General features: G+C 38.7%; 2 protein-coding genes across 2 annotated transcripts; both read left to right on the top strand.

The window, feature by feature from the left end:
- Positions 1–2,464: 2,464 nt before the first annotated feature.
- LOC116143343 lies at positions 2,465–4,474 on the top strand. The gene is made up of 7 exons (XM_031428794.1): positions 2,465–2,481; positions 2,566–2,659; positions 2,836–2,922; positions 3,608–3,719; positions 4,026–4,076; positions 4,195–4,292; positions 4,388–4,474. The coding sequence occupies exons 1-7, from the start codon at positions 2,465–2,467 to the stop codon at positions 4,472–4,474; spliced, it is 546 nt and encodes a 181-aa protein (XP_031284654.1).
- Positions 4,475–4,477: 3 nt separating this feature from the next.
- Positions 4,478–10,398, top strand: LOC116143342. Its single transcript, XM_031428793.1, has 5 exons — positions 4,478–4,767; positions 8,985–9,078; positions 9,255–9,341; positions 9,933–10,142; positions 10,219–10,398. Exons 1-5 carry the CDS (start codon positions 4,478–4,480, stop codon positions 10,396–10,398), a joined length of 861 nt encoding a protein of 286 aa, XP_031284653.1.
- The last annotated feature ends 7,502 nt before the right edge of the window (positions 10,399–17,900 follow it).

The raw sequence follows: 17,900 nt of genomic DNA, 5'->3' as shown, positions 1-17,900 counted from the left end.
ATTTCTCATACAACATGATGTGGTAAAAGACGATTGACTGATTTTAAATTAAAAATAAAATTTTACCCAATTATCTTTTGTCACGTCATATTATATGAAAAATATTGTATGTATAATATTAATCTTAATAATTCCCTTTGTTTCCCATCCTGTAAACTTGTGTGATGGGTCTGGGTGATCTGTCAATAAAGTAATTTACTCTTAATTAACCCTATGCTCACCAACATTTCAGTCTCTAATAAGATTTATAGTTTTAACTAAAATATAAATATATATGAATTTTTAAATTTCAACTCTTTATGCGAGATTATACAGATTCAACTGAGGTAAAATCATGTAATTTGAGCAATAAAAATAAAAATAAAATTAATGTAAGAAATTAAAATGGGTGATCTGACATCGACAATATTCAAGCATTACTCAATATGAATTACTCTATATATGAATAGTTTGCATGCATGTATAACATTTTTTAAGTTTAAATTAGAATATGATTATTAAGTAATTACAGCCTGGCCTCATAAAGACATGTTAATTTTTTTTTTTTTTCCTTTTTTAAGAAATACAGCAAATATGAGTGTAACTATAAACTTGGATTGACATTTATAGATTCATATTTTTATGGATGAAACCCAGATTTTAGTTTTACCTTTAAATGACGTAATTAAGTCAATTAATTGTGATATCTGGCAAAGGAATATGAATATGATTAAAGGAATATATAATAATTAAGCTTGCAGGGTCCTTAAACTAAGATCTCATGGGCGAAAATAGAGTTTTAAATATCAGTATGGAAGGTTCAAAATTAGATTATTAAATATCAGTCCAATCAAGAGGAAACTGTACGTTTGGAGGGATTTGTATTTGGGCTTCAAAACGGGCTAACTACCCGATGGAGTGATATGACAACCTCATCAGGACACAAGATCCATATGCTGAAGTGTTTGTTACATCTCATATAGTTAGTGAATGAGCTTGGGATTTACTTCATGAAGTTTTATTCATCGTAACCAAGTAAATGCATACAGACAATTTCTACTTAATTAGACCTGGATTTGACAAATGCACCACTTTTAAAACACTTAATCCCAAAATTTGAACTTATAGAAGAATCCAAAAGAGAAATGCAGCTATAGAAATTTCATGCTTACACTGTGTACAAAGATTAAGTTAAAGAAAGAAATGGATCTGGATTTTGTGATCTTTAAGCAAGGGATGGCCAAGAGCTGGTTGTTTATATTGATCCACACAATTGTAAATGTCTCCATAGATAGTCTGCAACAAAACTCAATTATCAATATAAACTATTAACATATTAACACAATCTAATGGAAATTAGAATTCTTAATCTTAAATGTAAGACCAAGTTTGGTGTTACATGGAAATTAGAACTCTTAATCTTAGATGTATGAAGTCACAAGTCCAAAACTCCAAATTGTATCCAATGTCAAAATTTATTAAATTATTTATTTATTGGTTTTTTTGAAAGAGATTGATTAATATTAAACATTGGAAATATTATATAACCAGTAACCTCTAAATTGATTAAAAAAAAATATTAATAAAAAACCAAGTTAAAAAAAACAATTAAAAAATCTAATATATATATATATATATATTAGATTTATATTCTCCGTGGGTCGGTGATGGGGATCCCCTGACACCCCAACTCGAGGGGAATTTCCCCGAGGGTTGATTACGGGGACGGGGACCCTATTCCCCGACTTGACTCACTGGCGCCCATTTTTATTAATACTACACATACAACATTTCTCATATAACATGAAGATAACAAAAGTAATTAGCTGATTTTAAATAAAAAATAAACTTTCACTCAATTATTTTTTTTCACGTCATGTTGTATAAAAATGTTATATGTATAGTATTATTCTTAATTATTCCCTTTCTTTCTCATCCTGTAAACTTGCGTGATGGGTCTTGGTGATCTATCAATAAAGTAATTTACTCTTAATTAACCCAGTGTTCGCCAACATTTCATTCCCTAATAACATTTATAGTTTTAACTAAAATATAAATATATATGAATTTTTAAATTTCAACTCTTTATACGAAATTATACAAATTAATGGTAAAATCATGTAATTTGAGCAACAAAAATAAAAAATTAATGTACAGAAATTAAAATGGGTGATCTGACACTGACAGTATTCGTGCATTACTCAATATAAATAGTTTGCATGCATGTATAACATTTTTTAAGTTTAAATTAGATTATGATTATTGAGTAATTACAGCCAGGCCTCATAAAGACATGTTAATTTTCTTTTTCCTTTTTAAGAAGTACAACGAATCTGAGTGTAACTATAAACTTGGATTGACATTTATAGGTTCTTATTTTCATGAATGAAACCCGGATTTTAGTTTTACCTTTAAATGAAATAATTAAGTCAATTAAATGTGACAATCCGGCAAAGGAATATGAATATAATTAGAGGAATATATAATGATTAAGCTTGCAGGGTCCTTGAACTGAGATCTCATGGGCGAAATTAGAGTTTTACTAATGTCTTTAATCATTTATTTTACATTATTTCTTATTGTTAGTCAAGGAAAAATCAGAGCTCTATCAATTGAAGAAAATTTGGAGTTGGAGAGGGAGCTTGCCTCCTTGAATAAGCCTGCTGTGAAGACCATCAGGGTACTCGATTATACTTTATATTACTCCTTTTTTTTAAACGGACTTACAAAGATATCGACAATCAATAGTTGTTTGAGGCGAGATTCGATTTCAAGACCTCTTAATGTTTACAAGAAATTTTATCTATCGAGCTAATTGGTAATACTATTTTATTAGATAATTGAATTTTGTTGCAGACTATCTATGGAGACATTTACGATTGTGTGGATCAATATAAACAGCCATCTCTTGACCATCCCTTGCTTAAAGATCACAAAATCCAGGTCCATTTCTTTCTTTAACTTAATCTCTGTACATAGTGTAAGCATAAAATTTTTATGAATAATACTAGTCTTACAAAGAGGCATACAAAGAGACAAATCCAACCCTTAAAAGAAAGAAATTTAAAGGTTAGATTTGTCTCTTTATATGCTTCTTTGTATGTCTCTTTGTAAGGCTAGTATTACTCAATTTTTATAGCTGCATTTGTCTTTTGGGTTCTATAAGTTCAAGTTTTGGGATTAAGTGTTTCACAAGTGGTGCATCTCTGAGATTCAGGTCTAACCAAGTAGAAATTGTCGATCTACCTAAGTGTATGTCTCCTAAAATGCATTTACTTAGTTACGATGAATAAAACTTTATAAAGTAAATCTCATACTCATTCACTAACGATGTGAGATATAACAAACTCTTCACCGTATGGATCTTGTGTCCTAATAAGGTTGTCATATCACTCCATTGGATAGTTAGCCCGTTTTGAAGCCTAAATACAAATCCCTCCAAACGGACAATTTCTTCTTGATTGAACCGATATTTAATAATCTAATTTTGAACCTTCCATACGATCATCTAATGTGATTGCCTCACAGACTAGGCCGAGCTTTGCTCAGAATTCATCAAATGCTAGGGCCAGCAGGCCATCAGGAATTTCATCAGTACATATCGGCTTGGATGATGAATGTCCCTCAGGAACCGTCCCCATTCGGAGGACAACAAAGGAAGAACGTTAAGAGCAAAAACCAGTTTCGAAAAACTTTTTCCAAGTTTTATCAGGCAATGCAGATATATAATCAAGCCCAAAGTAAGTTACAAGTATTTGCAAATGTTAACACACTACATTTCTGAGCAGTAATCCTTCTCCATGTTTTAGTTTGCAGGAATTTTTACAGGACGGAAACAAAGTACAGTGTACATGGAGGTGCTGGATACATTAGTATCTGCAATCCTGCAGTCGAACTGGACAATTTAGCTCATCCGTAATTGCAATTGAAGGTGGTTGCGATCATTCAGCACAATCAGGGTTGGATGGATGGATATATATTCTCCAGAACTTAGTTTTATGAAATTTCTGAAGAGCTCTTGAGTAATTTTCTGCAAATTATTCCAGGTCAATATAGATCTCTCAAGGACAGTTTCACTCGCCTATATACGTTTGGGGGTAAGTGTTTCTTCTTTATCTTGGTCTCGGTATTGTAATAATCAAAATGCTACATGCTTTCTTCATCAGCAAGCCGCCGGGTGAATTTCTCATGGTTGCTACAACACATATTGTTCAGGTTTCGTCCAAACAGATACCACAATAGCACTGGGGATGGTCCTTGAAACAATTTCAGTTGTGGTGGAACTCAATATACATCCACTGGAAATCAATCAGGTAAATCCCTGGTACAAACATCCCATCTTTACTAAGCTATATCTCTGTGTCATAGAAAACTGCATTTTCTTGATTGGGTAATTTGATTATTACAGGATAAGGAAAACGGGAAATGGTGGCTCGTGTATGGCGAAAATGGGAAACAATTGGGTACTGGCCAAACAGTCTGTTCACATATCTGAAGAATGGAGGTGAAATTATTGGTTGGGGAGGAATGCATACACCACAACACAAAATATGCCAGCTATAACGGAGACAATGGGGAGCTGTATAGTTGCCATTTTAGGCAAGTTGCAGTGAAATATGAAGCAGGGTCAGGTCTAAATGGGAGCATGGATGCGCCAATTAATGTTATAAAAACAAATGCTACAAGGCTGGAGATAATTCCTACAAAGGATTTACTGGGGTTACAGCTTTTATTTTGGTGGGAATGGTGGGGATGTGAACGAGTGTTCTCAGAAACTCTAGAAGCAGAGTACTATCAAAAATCCATATTAGTTTTAAATTAATTTATGGCAAGCAATTTGCATATATAAATAGACTTAAACTAATCTCATGGGGTGTAAAAGAGTAATAATTTCCAGAAAACAAGAGCTCCTGCAACTAGAATGAATGTATAAAAGAGTTTTATACTGGATTTGTATTTCACAACAAAAACCATTAAACATTTTATTCATCTCAAAACATCAGTGAAAAATTTGTTAACAAAACTTGAAATGCTAGAAGACCTGACATTTTCCACATAATAGCCAACGGTAATTCTCAGCTTTTTGCCTCAATACTTGCTTTGCGTATTTGCATCTTGTATATCACCGCATTGTTGTATTCGAAAGACAATCCGAAAACAATCAGGAGGCATCTCTAATGGATTCCCAGTATATCATGAAATAATTGAGGCTTCATCTCCGGGACAGAAGAAAAACGCTTGATCTATAAACACAGAGTGCAAAGAGGTCACCGCAATGAATGCAAATGAGCACAAGAAGTCCACTTCAAAATTCTGGTTATAACCACTAGTTAAAAGAATGTATGTGGAGGATGCCACCCTAATGTCCAAACGTTCAAATTTGAACCTAAATTGCTAATTTATTTATGAGATTGACATACCTAATGCACTGCCCTCCCCAAACACAGAAGCAAATATAATTATAGATTCTAGGCTTCGTTTGGTTGGATTTTGGGAATACTTTTTAGTATTCCCAAAAAGTTAAACAGTAAAATACCCAAAAACTCACAATATTATTCAACTTTATTCAACATTTTTTAAATCCCCTAAATGTTAATTCAATAAATACCCCTAATATTTTTAATGTTTTTGTTACGGCGACTCCGGCCACCCTCCGGTGGTGGTGGCCGCGCTGTCCGTATTTGAGGGGGGATTGGGGGTGTTTGTTAACTTTTAATGTTTTATATAAGGGGTGTTTTGTAAAAAAATAAACATAGGGGGTATTTTATAATTTATAAATCCTACCTCGTAATACCGCCCAATTCAACTTTTTTTTAACTTTTTTCAAAAAACTTTTCCCAAAAACACAAAATTGTGAACCAAACAGAGCCTAGTTTCTCATTGAAGGGTAATGTTCAGGTCCCTAAAAAAACCATTTGGGGGCTGACTCTCTCTCCAACCATACATCTCTAACACTGATTTTAACAGGATAAAGGCCCTTCAACAACTTCCACCTAAGATATCTACAATCTAGGCTATTAATAATAGACAGAACTGGTCACTAAATCAACTCACCTCGTACTCGTGGTTTCATCTCTTAAATCATACTCATATTTACATCCCATTCTCCACCAACTTGTGACTCTTAAAGACTCCCAAATATATAGCACATTATTCCACCATGCAATTGTGCTAATGGTTGAAGGAGCACTAACACTCACCGATCTTTACATCAAAAGTGTTATATGCACATGTTCAATCCTGTAGATAATTCACTATCATTAAAGCCAACAAAACAGCTTTCGTGCATGCTTGCCTTTCAAAGTGTTTAAAAGCTTTATCAGTTAAGTCCATCCAATTGAAATCAAAATGCTTTACTAATATGATGCAAGAAGAGCATGTAAAGCTTCATCTATTGATGTACACTACTCATTAAGTGACAATACACCTTTCTACGATTCAGAAGTGTTACTTAACAGAGAATAGAAATATATGACACATGAGGAACAACTTTGAAAAGAAAAAACTTACCTTAACTCGGAGTTCCTTCATTGGATGGGGCGTCAATAAAGCTCGAATTGTGGTAACAATGGGTCCCTAAAATGAAATTTAGTCGTGAGAATCTAGAAACAGCTTTACATCAGATTTTATGCCAAATAGGGGAGTGGGTTAATCGATGCTTGCCTGCAAGCCACAAACAACAATTTGATCTCCCTCATGAAGCACACCATTGACCAACACAACATCAATTGTTGTTCCATGCCCTTCAATTACCTTGACCTCCAACACTGTACACTGAAATGCAGCTCCAACAAACAATAAGGGCCAGTTAAATTTCATTTTCCAGATATTTGTTTTTTCCCCGTAAAATGAAAAATACTACTTGTGTTGCTGTTTTCATAATCTCTTTCCAAAAAACACTAAACCTTATTGAGTTTTGTTGCGGACTATCTATGGAGACATTTACGATTGTGTGGATCAATATGAACAGCCAGCTCTTGACCATCCCTTGCTTAAAGATCACAAAATCCAGGTCCATTTCTTTCTTTAACTTAATCTTTGCACACAGTGTAAGCATGAAATTTCTATAGCTGCATTTCTCTTTTGGGTTCTTCTATAAGTTCAAATTTTGGGATTAAGTGTTTTAAAAGTGGTGCATTTGTCAAATCCAGGTCCAATTAAGTAGAAATTGTCTGTATGGGTAGGTTTCATCTAAGTGTATATCACCCAAAATGCATTTACTTGGTTATGATGAATAAAACTTTATAAAGTAAATCCCAAGCTCATTCACTAACTATATGAGATGTAACAAACACTTCAGCATATGGATCTTGTGTCCTGATGAGGTTGTCATATCACTCCATTGGTTAGTTAGCCCGTTTTGAAGCCCAAATATAAATCCCTCTAAATGGACAATTTCTTCTTGATTGGACTGATATTTAATAATCTAATTTTGAACATTCCATAGTTAGTACTGATCATCTAATGTGATTGCCTCACAGACTAGGCTGAGCTTCGCTCAGAAAACATATTCATCAAATGCTAGGGCTACTATACATTTTAATTTAATAGTTTGTAAATTAAATATAAACTATTAACATATTAACATAATCTAATAGAAATTGAAACTCAAACTCTTAATCTTAAATGTAAGACCAAGTTTGGTGTTACATAGAAATTAAAACTCTTAATCTTAGATGTATGAAGTCACAAGTCCAAAACTCCACAATTAAACAATTAATCTCTCAAATTGACATATTCTTCATACATAATTAGCTTCAAATGATTTTTTGGGATTTTCAGAACAAAAGGTTCTGAATGTAGGTTATGTCCTATGCAAGATTATGTTTAACTTAACATATAAACTAATTAGCCATTTTCTAGTTGTTATTTTATTTATTTTGGGTATTTGGATAATTGTTGGACTCATGGCAATTGCAAGTTCCCCACTCTTTAAGATATTTAAGGCATTAAGTTGATAAAATTTATATAGAAATTAGAAAATGATCCAACGGGGACTATTCCCCATTTGCAGGGAAAATTCCCTAGGGGGACTACTTCCCATTCGGGGGGAAATTACCCGTGGGGCTTACTCACCATTCAGGGGGGGGCATTCGTTATTCGTTGACAACTCGAGAGGTATTTCCCCAAGAGCCGATTACGAGGACAGGGACTCCATTCCCTGACTCGACCGACCTGTGCCCATTTTTTAATACTACACATACAACATTTCTCATATAACATGAAGTTAACAAAAGTGATTGGCTAATTTTAAATAAATAAAAAAAAAATTCACCCAATCATTTTTTTTTCACGTCATGTTGTATAAAAATGTTGTATATATAGTATTATTCTTAATTATTCCCTTTCTTTCTCATCCTGTGAACTTGCGTGATGGGTCTTGGTGATCTATCAATAAAGTAATTTACACTTAATTAACCCAGTGTTCACCAACATTTCAGTCTCTAATAACATTTATAATTTTAACTAAAATATAAATATTATGAATTTTTAAATTTCAACTCTTATACGAAATTATACAAATTAATGGTAAAATCATGTAATTTGAGCAACAAAAATAAAAAATTAATGTACAGAAATTAAAATGGGTGATCTGACACTGACAGTATTCATGCATTACTCAATATAAATAGTTTGCATGCATGTATAACATTTTTTAAGTTTAAATTAGATTATGATTATTGAGTAATTACAGCCAGGCCTCATAAAGACATGTTAATTTTCTTTTTCCTTTTTAAGAAGTACAACGAATCTGAGTGTAACTATAAACTTGGATTGACATTTATAGGTTCTTATTTTCATGAATGAAACCCGGATTTTAGTTTTACCTTTAAATGAAATAATTAAGTCAATTAAATGTGACAATCCGGCAAAGGAATATGAATATAATTAGAGGAATATATAATGATTAAGCTTGCAGGGTCCTTGAACTGAGATCTCATGGGCGAAATTAGAGTTTTACTAATGTCTTTAATCATTTATTTTACATTATTTCTTATTGTTAGTCAAGGAAAAATCAGAGCTCTATCAATTGAAGAAAATTTGGAGTTGGAGAGGGAGCTTGCCTCCTTGAATAAGCCTGCTGTGAAGACCATCAGGGTACTCGATTATACTTTATATTACTCCTTTTTTTTAAACGGACTTACAAAGATATCGACAATCAATAGTTGTTTGAGGCGAGATTCGATTTCAAGACCTCTTAATGTTTACAAGAAATTTTATCTATCGAGCTAATTGGTAATACTATTTTATTAGATAATTGAATTTTGTTGCAGACTATCTATGGAGACATTTACGATTGTGTGGATCAATATAAACAGCCATCTCTTGACCATCCCTTGCTTAAAGATCACAAAATCCAGGTCCATTTCTTTCTTTAACTTAATCTCTGTACATAGTGTAAGCATAAAATTTTTATGAATAATACTAGTCTTACAAAGAGGCATACAAAGAGACAAATCCAACCCTTAAAAGAAAGAAATTTAAAGGTTAGATTTGTCTCTTTATATGCTTCTTTGTATGTCTCTTTGTAAGGCTAGTATTACTCAATTTTTATAGCTGCATTTGTCTTTTGGGTTCTATAAGTTCAAGTTTTGGGATTAAGTGTTTCACAAGTGGTGCATCTCTGAGATTCAGGTCTAACCAAGTAGAAATTGTCGATCTACCTAAGTGTATGTCTCCTAAAATGCATTTACTTAGTTACGATGAATAAAACTTTATAAAGTAAATCTCATACTCATTCACTAACGATGTGAGATATAACAAACTCTTCACCGTATGGATCTTGTGTCCTAATAAGGTTGTCATATCACTCCATTGGATAGTTAGCCCGTTTTGAAGCCTAAATACAAATCCCTCCAAACGAAAAATTTCTTCTTGATTGAACCGATATTTAATAATCTAATTTTGAACCTTCCATACTGATCATCTAATGTGATTGCCTCACAGACTAGGCCGAGCTTTGCTCAGAATTCATCAATGCTAGGGCCAGCAGGCCATCAGGAATTTCATCAGTATATATCGGCTTGGATGATGAATGTCCATCAGGAACCGTCCCCATTCGGAGGACAACAAAGGAAGAACTGTTAAGAGCAAAAACCAGTTTCAGAAAACTTTTTCCAAGTTTTTATCAGGCAAATGCAGATGATATAATCAAGCCCAAAGTAAGTTACAAGTATTTGCAAATGTTAACACACTACATTTCTGAGCAGTAATCCTTCTCCATGTTTTAGTTTGCAGGAATTTTTGGGACGGAAACAAAGTACAGTGTACCATGGAGGTGCTGGATACATTAGTATCTGCAATCCTGCAGTCGAACCTGGACAATTTAGCTCATCCGTAATTGCAATTGAAGGTGGTCCTGCTGATTCATTCAGCACAATCAGGGTTGGATGGATGGTATACATTGTTGATGCGTGATTTTGACACCAACTAAACGCATGTGGGAACTATTGAACCGACTCAGAAGATACACATGTACTGGGGTATTGAGTTAAATAAAGAGTAAAGAACGGTGTTTAAAGTGGTTCAAATGCTTAAATAAGTGAATCTTACGTCCACTGGTATCGTATTAATATATGAGATCAGGTCATGTTCAGCAAGCTAATTTACAGAAGATTACAAGAGAGAGAGAGAGAGAGAGAGAGAGAGAGAGAGAGTATCTACTATTCTAGAGAGAAATTAGCTAATCCCACAAACAGGAGAGGAGCCCCCTATTTATAGTGGGATGAATTGAGGTAATGATTACTAAATCAGGAAGTGGGTCAGATTGTCGTGCAAATCCTTCCTTATGTCCGTTATTCACCTGCTCGAGTGATTTACTCGATTCTTGAAGGGATTGGACACGTGGATCGCCTCCAACCTTTCACCAGCTTGACGCACACCTACTACATTGGCAGGAGCGTGCCACTTGCGTCAACGTGCGATGTGGCTTCGTCTGAATGGCTGCTGGACTTACCTAAGCCTTGACCACTTACGTTAACAGGGTTTTGCGTTAGCCCTACTTTTTCAAGCATAACAGAAGTCCGCTAGTTTTTAAGGTTTGAGAATCGAACCTTGGAAACTACATATTATGCCTTGATTTGATACGTTTGACGAGATACTGGTCGATTCGACCTAGATTCAAAGAGGTCGAAGAAACATTTCTGCGTAGGCGACCTGACATGGCTTGCTCTTTAGGGTCAGCGACCTATCCTTAGACTATGTTTAGTGCCATAACGATGACTAGTTTTCGACCGAGGTCTACGACCTTATTGCACTTAGTGGAATTTTCACCGAACGGGTCACGTCGCTTCGCAACTGTTGTAAGACAAGATTGAAGAGTCACGTCGCTTCGTGACCGACATAAGACGAGGAATGTTATATATAACGACCTCTTCAGATGTTATCCGTTGCACTCTTATAGCTGATGCATTTAATAAAATATCTTTTACTCTGACAGACGTGTCCTGTGCACAATAAGTGTCAGGCATGCGCATTAAATGCGCGCCATGCTGAAACGACATTCCCTATCAGAGCATTAAATATGAATGTGGGCGCATGCAATGTGGAGGAGGGAAAACATGTCGTCGCTTGAGTGTTTCAATGAAAGAAAACGACGATTTGGTTTCTCGAAGAGTGACGGTCACTCTTCTCAATTGATTCGTGACACGTGGTCGCGATCAACGGTCAGATGCGTTTTTTGCCCAAATATCGTTTGACTTCTGGAAACCAAGGCGCCACTTCCTTCACTATAAAACCCCAAGCTCACTTTAGGCAATGTCACAATATTCATCTTCTTAGAGAGAGCAAGAAATTTTCGTGACCTTGGTTCTTGGTCTGTCAGACTGGTGCGCGCTTGATATTCGAAGCAGGAGGATTCATCTTCTCATTCCAATAGGTAAGGATGGTTTCTCTGCCACTTTTATTATTTCTTGGTTTCGATAGTTGCCATGCGATGATAGCCTGCTATTCGTTGATCGGAGACGAAATCTTATCCTTGGGTTTGAGCCATTGATGGTGGCTCTAAAAGTATTCTGTTAGGGTTTTTCTAGGGTTTAAGGGAGGAAGCTTTTTTACTTTCTCCTCCACATCATCGTACGAAACAGTGTACGAGGACTAAATGATTCCCTGCATGTCGCTTTTGCATACCGCAGTAGAATGGACCCCCCAACAACCAGAGCTGAGGAAGGGACCAATTCGCCTGTGCAGGATGCTCCTGCGGGTCCCCCTCAAGAGATCATGTCGATGATTACTTCCGAGGATATTCAGAAGGTGATAGACCAATACGCTCTCAGCATGGAGGTCTTTCGAGATAAGGTACACACAGCTCGGAGTCTGCCACAAGGGATGGTTGTGATCTCCGAGAATATTTTCAAGAGTGGAGGGTTGATCCCTTTCCACCCTTTTATCAGGTCGATCCTCGATCATTTCATGATCGCACCATTACAGCTTACACCGAACGCGTATATGATAGTCGTGGCTGCGTACATCGCGTGCGGCGAAAACGGATTGGGCGAGCTAACCATAGTAGAGCTCGGTTGCTCGTACATTCTGAAAAAAAAAAAGTAAGGACAAGGATTCCTACTATCTCTCCAAGCGACCTACCATCGAAGCGGGAATACATAGTTACCCGAGCAACGTAGGGGCATACGAGAGGAAGTTCTTTTTCTTTTGTCATGATGGCATTTGCCATTTTCAGGAGCCAAGTAGGTTCTCCTTTCTTTTGTGTTTGCGAACTTACTTTTGTTCTTTGCTAATGAGCTTTTTGTTTCTTCGTAGTTAACAAAACGACCAATTTAATGCTCCTCGAGGATTCAGACAGGATCACCACCTTCGACTTTCTGCCCGAAGAGAGTTGCGACGCAAGATTGGTCGTGACAACCACAAATTTACGGAAGTATGGTTTCTTCAACTCCGAAGCGACCCTAGAGACCACATCGAGTAAGCTTCATAACCTTAGCTTATTTTTGGATTTTTCATGTAGCGAACTATTTTGCTAACGATGCTCGCATGCAGCGACCATGCCTCCTAAAGTGTCCAGATCACCACGACTGAGGCAGTTCACCTTCCCCCGAGTAGGCGCCACCGGACCAACTGGAGCTGCTCCCAACGGTCCCCCCCTGAAGGACTCCGACGGGTGCTCCAGTATGACCTATTGGGGTTCCTCAACCTTCGGTTGTTTGCCCGAAGCAGAAGACCATGGCCCAAAAGTCTAAAAAGCGAAAGCAACTTCGGACTGAAGAGTCAGAGTCCTAACTGGAGGGTCTGGGCGTTCAGCCCTAAAGGTCGTAGCCTTACCAAGCGTTCCGCTTGGGAGGGCTTGCCAAGGGTGCACCGACATCTCCATTGTTCTGGGGGAACCGCAAACAAGGCAGAGCGAGGTCACGAACCCTGGGAGGAGACCGGGCAAGGAATCGACGGGCAATACGACTCCTGTTAGAGGCGCGGGCATGGACACTCCTGTGCTAGGCTCGATGGGACAACTTCCGAATCATCTGCAGCCGATGGTTTTTATCCTGCTGGAATGCAGGCTCGCGGAGGCTTTTGAGAAGTTCGTGGCTTCCAATCTTGTGGACTTGATGTCCACATCCATCCAGCACCTGAGCAAGGTAGAACGAGTTGTCCTCGGCGAGGACTTTACATTTATTCTTTTCAGTAGCAAGGAAACTAACTTGTTACTCTTTTCGTTCACAGGCTTTGCTCTCTATGCAATTGTCCCTACAAAAGATCCAGTTGGGAGCTGCCGAGGGGATGGTCGCGCTGAGAGAAGAGAACGCGGGGCTCAAACGGGACCTAGAAGCCGTTGAAGTAGAGAAAGACTTATCAACTGTTTCGGTGAACCAGTACCTGAATGAAAGGAATGCTGCTCTTCACACGGTGGACTTTCAGAAGGTCGAGCTAGAGAAGCACAGAGAGGAGATAAAAGAGCTCCAGAAGACAGTGGCCAGACTCACCAGGGAGGCTGGCGAGAAAGACCAGGAGCTGAAAACAACCTCCCGACGGGCCTTATGAGCAAAGCATGAAAGAGGCGAGCTATGGGAGGCCACTGAGAAATAATGGTGGGCACTTGAGGCCAAACTTCAAGCTAGTCAGGGAAGAATCACTTCGCTGACTGGAAAGATGCAGCGATAAGAGTCGGAGATCGAGAAGAAGGCTGCTGAATGGGCAATTCAGTCCATCTATACCCTACGGCCGAAGAATCCCAAAATGGATATATCCGATCTCCCAAAGGAATACCAGGACATCCTTAGATCAATGGCGTGGCTTGACAATGAGGATGCAGCGGAGGCCGCCCGAGGACTTGACCTGGAAGAGCATCCGGAGTATGTCCCAGGGGAGCCCGCGGTCGGCTAGGTGATCGACAATCAGCCTGGGGACGATGAGGTCGCACCTTCGAGAATTGGGGATGAAGGCTAATGATTACTTTTACTTTTGGTGTCTTTTTCCCGCTCGCTTGTGTACTTTCCTTTTTATTAATGAATAAATACATGTCTTTCTTAATCTTTCATGAGTACTTACAACTTCCGTACCCTGTTATACATGAGATCGCATTCTAACTGTTTACAATAACACTGGAACAAGTCTATGCAAACATAATTATATACATGGGAAAATGATTACAAAAGAACATAATTATACACTTGTTATTTACAAAGATTTAAGAAAGGTAAAATCTTTACAAGGAAAAATTGAGTTCGGAATTACTGATAATATGGTCGGAGATGTTTAGCATTCCAAGCTCGTGGTACTTCGAAACCATTTAGCCTTTTGAGATGATAAGTCCCCGGTCTTATCACTTTGACGATGCGATATAGGCCTTCCTAGTTCGATCCCAAAACTTCCGCACTTGGTTCTCTAGTACTGAGAATGACTTCCTTTAAAATGAGGTCGCCGACCTGGAAATCTCTTTTTCTAACCTTAGAGTCGAAGAACCTTTCCGCGCGTTGCTAATAGGCTGCTATTCTTAGTTGAGCCTTGTTGCGATGTTCTTCAACTAGCCTCATTGTCTGTCTCGTTGAACAGGTCCCTCCGAAGTGAACCGGTTCCTACCTTCATAGGGATCATTGCTTCGCAGCCATATGCTAGCGAAAAAGGGGTTTCTGAGGTAGAGGTTCTCGGAGTTGTCCTGTATGACCATAGAACTTCAGGAAGGTCGTCGGCCTAATTTCCCATTGTTGCGCCAAGTTTGGCCTTCAGAGTGTGCTTGATGGTTTTGTTGACAACTTCAACTTGACCATTTACTTGCGGCCTTGTGACTGAGGTGAATTTCTTATGGATGTCCAGCTCGTCGCAAAACTGCTTAAACTCCTCGTTATCGAACTGCTTCCCGTTATCAGATCTATAACGTTAAGCATGCAGAGCACCAACTCATATACTCCAATTCTTATCCCATAACGGCACACAATATTTTTGAAGACGAAGTCCTTGAGCTTTTTGGTGGTGATTATGGCCAACGGCTCTGCTTCGACCCACTTGGTTAAATAGTCTACCGTGACCACCGCATACTTAACTCCCCCTTTACCAACTAGCATGGGTCCGATGAGATCGATTCCCACATGGAGAATGGCCAGGGGTTGGACATGGTTACCAGCTGGTGGGAAGGAGCTCGCGCTACGTTTGCGAACCGTTAACACTTATCATACGTTTTAACAAAGTTGTAGGTGTCTTCTTGAATCAAGGGCTAGTAATACCCTTGACGAACAACCTTGTTGGGGAGGGATCGTTCGACCGTGTGATTACCACAGATTTCTTCATGTATCTCCCTCATGATATAATCTGCTTCTTTATCGGTTATACATCGGAGAAGAGGGGCACTAAACCCTTGCCTGTACAGCTGATCTCCTATAAGTGTGTAACGAGCAGATCTTGTTCGCAGGGTTCTTGCCTCGACCTTGTCGTTGGGCAAGATCTCATCTCAGAGATACTGAATGATGGGGGTCATTCAAGAGACTAATTCAGTTGCATTCACGGCCTGTTCGGGCGAACTGATACTGGGGGCCTCTATGAATCGAACAGGAATGCTTTCTGGCACATCCGAGTCCAGTGATGAGGCTATCTTTGCCGAGGCATCTGCGACATAATTGTTGTCTCTAGGAATCTGCGTGATCGTGAAGCGCTTAAACGGCTCGAGTGTGGCTTTAGCTTTCTTCAAATAGCCGATCATGTTTTTTTCCTTGGTTTGATATTCCCCCAAAATCTGGTTGACAACCAGCATGGAGTCACTATGAATGATGATCGTTGTTGATCTCATTTCTCTTGCCAATCGCAATCCAGTGAGCAAAGCTGCATACTCAGCCTCATTATTGGCCGCTTTAAACCTGAAACGGAGAATGCCATGAATGCGAGTCCCTTCAGGACTCAGGAGGAAAAGGCATGCCCCAGCCCGTTTCCTGTTCGATGATTCATCGACATACAGGCTCCAGGTCGACAGGTTTTGAATAGTTTCCTAGGTGACTTCGCTGGCCTGTTGCTTGGATTCCTTTATCGGATGATATGAGAATTCTGAGATGAAATCGACAACAGCCTGCCCTTTGATAGTTGCTTTCGGTCTATACTACAGATCGAACTAACTCAGTTCCATGGCCCACTTGAGCAATTTACCCGATGCCTCTATTTTTTGGAGGACTTGCTTGAGCGGGTAACTGGTCATTACAGGGATTGTGTGGGCGTGGAAGTAAGGTCGCAACTTTCTGGAAGCGATCAGTAGGGCATAAGCTGAATCGCTCCATTTCTGGATACCGCATCTCGGCATCCAACAGACACTTGCTTGCGTAATAAATCGGCCATTGAATCCGACTCTCTTCCCGAACTAAAGTTGCACTGACTGCGTACTGCGAGACGGACAAATATAGGAGCAGAATTTCCTATGAAAGAGGCTTGGACAGAAGAGGTGGTTTTCCAAGGTGCTTTTTAATGCTTTGGAATGCTTGTTCGCACTCGGAGTCCACTAAAACTTCTTATTGGCCCTAAGGATATTGAAGAATGGAAAGCAGCGATATGTTGCTCTCGATATAAAGCGACTGAGTGCCGCTATTCGCCCGTTGAGACTCTAAACCTGTTTTCGGTTGGTCGGGTTTTTCATGTTGAGGAGAGCTTGGATTTTCTCTGGGTTGATCTCTATTCCCCTTTAATTAACCATGTACCCCAGAAATTTTCCTGAGGATACTCCGGATGAGCATTTGAAGGGATTGAGCTTCATTCTGTATTTCTGAAGGATGTCGAACATCTCAGCGAGATGTGCTGTGTGATCTGAAGCAACATGCGACTTAACTAACATGGCATCAACATAGACTTCCATCGACTTCCCGATCTGCTCGGAAAACATTCGGTTAACCAGTCATTGGTAAGTTGCTCCAACGTTCTTCAGGCCGAAAGGCATAACCCTATAACAATACAACCCCCATTCTGTAACAAAGGAGGTATGTTCTTCGTCCAGCTCATACATCAAAATTTGATTGTATCCCGAGCATGTGTCCATAAAACTGAGCAGCTCGTGCCCGGAGGTGGCATCAACGAGCTGGTCGATCTTGGGTAGGGGAAATCTATCTTTTGGGCAAGCTTTGTTGAGGTCGATGAAGTCAACACAAGTCCGTCACTTGTCATTGGGCTTCTTTACTAGAACCGGGTTGGCAACCCAGCTTGGGTAGAGAGCTTTTCGGATGGATCCATTCTGAAGGAGATTATCTACCTCGATTTTCAAGGCAGCATATCTCTTTGGATCCATCGCTCTTCTTTTCTGGCGGACCGGTCTGGCTTCACTATCGATGTTTAAGGCATGGCAAATGATGTCCAGGCTGACCATATCGGCATGCGTGCATGCGAACACATCAATATTTTCTCTAAGGAAGCTAGTCAGGTCATTAGCGAGCTAAGGGCTGAGATTGCTTCCAATCCTTAACACTCGGCTCAGCTCAGCTCAGCTCAGCTCATTCTGGTCGACT

The sequence above is a fragment of the Pistacia vera genome, unplaced genomic scaffold (assembly GCF_008641045.1).
Source record: "Pistacia vera cultivar Batoury unplaced genomic scaffold, PisVer_v2 Contig43, whole genome shotgun sequence".
In the NCBI taxonomy this organism is placed as follows: Eukaryota; Viridiplantae; Streptophyta; class Magnoliopsida; order Sapindales; family Anacardiaceae; genus Pistacia; species Pistacia vera.
The sequence above is the reverse complement of the archived record's forward strand: the minus strand, read 5'-3'. Positions and strand labels throughout refer to the sequence as shown.